The sequence below is a fragment of the Arachis ipaensis genome, chromosome B8 (genome assembly GCF_059453495.1).
Source record: "Arachis ipaensis isolate K30076 ecotype BB chromosome B8, ASM5945349v1, whole genome shotgun sequence".
Taxonomy (NCBI): domain Eukaryota; kingdom Viridiplantae; phylum Streptophyta; class Magnoliopsida; order Fabales; family Fabaceae; genus Arachis; species Arachis ipaensis.
Window position 1 is genome coordinate 129,901,448 of NC_142443.1, and position 5,091 is coordinate 129,906,538.

The 5,091-nt window shown below is 39.5% G+C and overlaps 1 protein-coding gene across 1 annotated transcript; it reads left to right on the forward strand.

The window, feature by feature from the left end:
• The first annotated feature begins 202 nt into the window (after positions 1-202).
• LOC148549845 (uncharacterized) lies at positions 203-1,708 on the forward strand. The gene has a single exon (XM_088496802.1). It carries the CDS (start codon positions 203-205, stop codon positions 1,706-1,708), a length of 1,506 nt encoding a protein of 501 aa, XP_088352928.1.
• Positions 1,709-5,091: the final 3,383 nt, after the last annotated feature.

A 5,091-nucleotide genomic window follows, 5' to 3' on the forward strand; every position in this document is an offset into this window, starting at 1 on the left:
TCCCAACAATGATCCATATTCTAAGACATACAACCAGGGATTGAGGAATCACCCAAATTTTGGATGGAAGGACCAACCTCAGAGACCTCAGAACGTCAACAATAGTTCTCAGGGCGGTTTCCAGCAGAACAATAATTTGGAAGCAATATTGACAGGTTTTAGACAGGAAACCAGAGCATCCATCAAGAACCTGGAAATTCAAATGGGTCAATTAGCCACAAAGGTCAATGAAATTGATCAGAGGACCACTAATAGCCTTCCTGGTAACACAATTCCAAATCCAAGAGAGGAATGCAAGGCTATCACCATAATAAGTGAACAAGTGGCAAGTGCGGAAGCACAATTTATGCAGGAAACCAAGGCCTCCATTAGAAACTTAGAGGTGCTAGTGGGCCAACTGAGCAAGCAAATACTTGAGAGGTCTGCAAGTACAGTTCAAGGTGATACAGTGGTGAACCCAGGAAAAGATTGCAAGGGTATTCAATTAAGAAGTGGTAAAGTAGCTGGCTCTGAGACCAAGGCCAATGAAGAGCTAGTTGAAAAGGAAGCTCCAGAGGAGAAGAAGGAAGAAGTAGAACACGCCCCTCCAAAGCGTGCGGACAAACCATTCCCAGACTCTCTTGACACTTATCCTACTTTGCCAAAGGCTCCTGAATACAAGCCTAAAATGCCATATCCTCAGAGACTTCAAAAGGAGACCAAGGACAAACAGTTCTCAAAGTTCTTGGAAATCTTCAGAAAGTTACAAATTAATATTCCTTTTGCTGAGGTTTTGGAGCAAATGCCTATCTATGTCAAGTTCATGAAGGAGCTGTTGTCAAAGAAAAAGCGTTTAAAGGGAGATGAAACAGTAGTCCTGACTAAGGAATGTAGTGCTGTAATTCAGAATAACTTGCCAAGAAAGATGCCAGATCCAGGGAGCTTTCAAATTCCATGCACTATTGGGAGCACAACCTTTGAGAAAGCTTTATGTGATCTGGGAGCAAGCATCAATTTAATGCCCTTGTCTGTGATAAAGAAGCTGCAGATCCAAGAGGCACAACCCACAAAGATAGCATTACAGATGGCGGACAAATCTATGAAGCCGGCATACAGATTAATGGAGAATATCTTGGTCAAAGTGGGTAAGTTCTTCCTCCCAGCAGATTTTGTGATTCTTGATACAGGGGAGGATGAGAATGCCTCTATAATTCTAGGAAGACTATTCCTAGCCACTGGAAGAGCTCTGATTGATGTAGAAGTGGGTGAATTAGTGCTTAGAGTGCATAATGAGCAACTGGTCTTTCATGTCTTCAAAGATGTACATTCAACAGGTGAAGAAGAGAGGTGCATGCAGACTGAGCTTATTGATCCAAACCTTCAAGAACCCCCTGATGATGCACAGCAGAATTTGCAACTCAAACCTCCTGTGGTGACAACCGATAAAATTCCGCCTGACATCAAACCTAAGTTTGGTGTTGAAACTGCATCATCCACCAAAGAGGAGGTCCCCAAAAAGAAAAAAATACCCAGAGGATGGAGAAACAAAAAGATCCCCACTGAAGGTTTCTCCCCAGGAATGAAGGTGGTGTTGACCAGCAATCCAGCATGGGTTTATACAGTAATCAAAATCCTCTCTCTGGAGCATATTGAGCTACGTTATGGAGACACAGGAAAGAAGTTCAAAGTAAGGGGTGAAGAGCTGAGCCCCTATGATCCTCTTCCTTAGAGGAGCTGACCGTCAAGCTAGTGACGATAAAGAAGCGCTTGTCGGGAGGCAACCCGATAAATTCGTATCCTTAGCTATTTTTCGTAGTAGTAGTTTTCTTAGTTATTTTATTTTATTTTATTTTATTTTTTTTTGAGTTCTTACTAATTTTCTGATCATGCAGCTATGTTCTTCCAGGAACCGAACACCTCAAGCTATAAAATAAATAAAAAAAAAGCACCCGACGCGCCAGCGTCGCTGACGCGAACGCGTCATTTAGGGGTGCAAGAAAAAAATAAAAAGTTACAGAGAGTTGCGCGGGAGTGGCGCCAGAATGGAGCCTTTCGCACAAACGATCCCACGTGATCGCGTACCTCATGCGTTCGTGTCGTTTGTGATTTTCGTCATTCACACGGTCGCGTCACCGACGCGATCGCGTGACCTGCAAATTCGACGTAAAAGAGCGTTTGGGTAGAGAGTTGTGCCAGCTTGGGGCAAGAAGTGTGCTAAAAGCACAAATTTGGTCACGCGGATGCGTGACTGACGCGTTCGCGTCAGTTGCATATATGGCCATCCACGCGAACGCGTGCCTGACGCTATCGCGTCATTATGAAGAATGCGCGACGTACGCGATCGCGTGCTGCACGCAAATCGCGTCGCTTGCGCCGCCCAGTCTTCTTTCTCTCTCTCCCAATCCTAATTCTCTCTTATTCTCTTATCCTTTTATTTTTTCTTTCCTTTTAATAGTTGTCTCTTCTATTTTCAGTTCTTCTTTGCTTGAGGACAAGCAAACCTTTAAGTTTGGTGTTGACGCTGCGCTTATAGGTTTTCTAGTACAAAAGGGAGGCGAATCATCTTCGCAAAGGAGCACAACATGAAGAATAAAGCGACCGCTAGGATAATTAAGGTGGTTGAGTTCCTTTCATTTTTTATTCCTCCCCTCTTTTTCTATGTTATGTTCCGGTTTCCTGTTATTTTGCTTTGTTTGTTGCATTATCCTTTATTAGTTAGAATCCTAGGACTAGTTTAGTTTTCCTATTGTGTTAATTCTGAAAAGATGTCTCATGTATTACTCATTGAGTTTAAATAAAAAAAAAATTATAGGAGTGATATATTGCATGAGAAAGTGGGTCTATATTGAATAATAGTCTTATTTACTTAAATGTGGTGGTATTTTCTGTGATTCTGAATGCATGACATGAACAGTGCATATTTTTTGATAGTGAAGTTTATGAATGTTAAAATTGTTGGCTCTTGAAAGAATGATGAAAAAGAGAAATGTTATTGATAATCTGAAAAATCATAAAATTGATTCTTGAAGCAAGAAAAAGCAGTGAAAAACACAAAGCTTGCGAAAAAAACTGGCGAAGAAAAAAAAAATAAAGAAAAAAAAAGAAGCAAGTAGAAAAAGCCAATAACGTTTTAAACTAAAAGGCAAAGGGTAAAAAGGATCCAAGACTTTGAGCATTAATGGATAGGAGGGCCCTAAGGAATAAAATCCTGGCCTAAGCGGCTAAATCAAGCTGTCCCTAACCATGTGCTTGTGGCGTGAAGGTGTCAAGTGAAAAGCTTGAGACTGAGCGGTTAAAGTCGTGGTCCAAAGCAAAAAGAGTGTGCTTAAGAACTCTGGGCACCTCTAACTGGGGACTCTAGCAAAGCTGAGTCACAATCTGAAAAGGTTCACCCAGTTATGTGTCTGTGGCATTTATGTATCTGGTGGTAATACTGGAAAACAAAATGCTTAGGGTCACAGCCAAGACTCATAAAGTAGTTGTGTTCAAGAATCAACATACTGAACTAGGAGAGTCAATAACACTATCTGGATTCTGAGTTCCTATGGATGCCAATCATTCTGAACTTCAAAGGATAAAGTGAGATGTCAAAACTATTCAGGATTGCAGTTGTAAACCCCACTATAAGAAGAGACATGAGCTTAATCGAACTCTCATTCTCATGCAAATTCACATCCTAAGCTTATGTTAGTTTTGGTTGCTTGAGGACAAGCAACAGTTTAAGTTTGGTGTTGTGATGTGTGAGCATCTTGTCTATCTTTTCCTAGCGAATTTGCATCTAAATTGTTGAATTTAATTAAGAATTAATTATATTTTAGCCACTATGGATGCTATTTTGAATTTTGTACAATACTGTTTATTTTAGGTAGCATTTGGCGGAATTTGATGGAGTTTCTGCAGAGAAAGAGAAGAAGCCAAGAAGATGACCAGCGAATACCGACGCGGACGCATGGCTCACGCGACCGCGCGGAATGGAGGAAATCACAATGACGCGATCGCGTGCCTGACGCGAACGCGTGGACTGGAATCTGCACAAATGACGCGAACGCGTCACATGCGCCACGTGCAGAAAATGCAGAAAAACGCTGGGGGCGATTTCTGGGCTGTTTTAACTCAATTTTCAGCCCAGAAAACACAGATTAGAAGCTGCAGAATGGACAGAACAAGTGGTCCCCACCCATCAACTGAAGATCTGTTAATTAATTTAAATTTAAATTCAAATCTTAAATTAGGAAAAGATATTATTTTAAGTTTAATTTTAAATATTAGATTTTAAATTTATTAGGATTAGTTATAAAAAGGGATCTGATGCCATCAGATTGGAACTCGGTACATTTTTACCTGAATCCTTATTTTCTCTTTTCCATGAGCAACTAAACCTCCACTGTTAAGGTTAGGAGCTCTGTCTATTTCTATGGATTAATTTTATTGCTTTTACTATTTTAATTTTTGTGTGGATTTATAATTTAATAAATGTTTTTGCTCTTTATTTTATGAATTTGGGTGCAACGGAAGTATGACCCTCTTTCTATTTGAGTTCTTGTAAAACTTGGAAAAGCTCTTTACCTGAACAACAGCTTGAAAACTATTTCTCCTAAATTTTAATTATCTGAATTTAATAGGATACGTGACATATAATCTTTTTACCTCTTGGATAATTAGAGTTTTTGTGGCATATAAACTAGAAATTAATTATCGCCCTCTAATTGGAATTAATTGACCAAGGAATTGGCAGTTAATGAATTTTAGGGGAGACTAGGAAGGTCTAAGGAATTAGGGTCTAGTCACATACAGTTTGCCATAAATTAAATCCTGTATAATTAAATTAGTTAGTAAGAAAAGTTAATCCGGAAAAATAGATAACTCTGAAACCTTAACTATCTTCTCCATATATTATTCCCATCTTAATTACTTGCCTTTCTTCAATATTTTTGATATTGTTTAATGTCTTTTATATTGCATCTCAACACTATTTTCTGTCTGTCTAACTAATCCTATCAAACGCTATTGTTGCTTAATCCATCAATCCTCATGGGATCGACCCTTACTCACGTAAGGTATTACTTGATACGACCCGGTGCACTTGTCGGTTAGTAAGTGTGGTTATAAAAA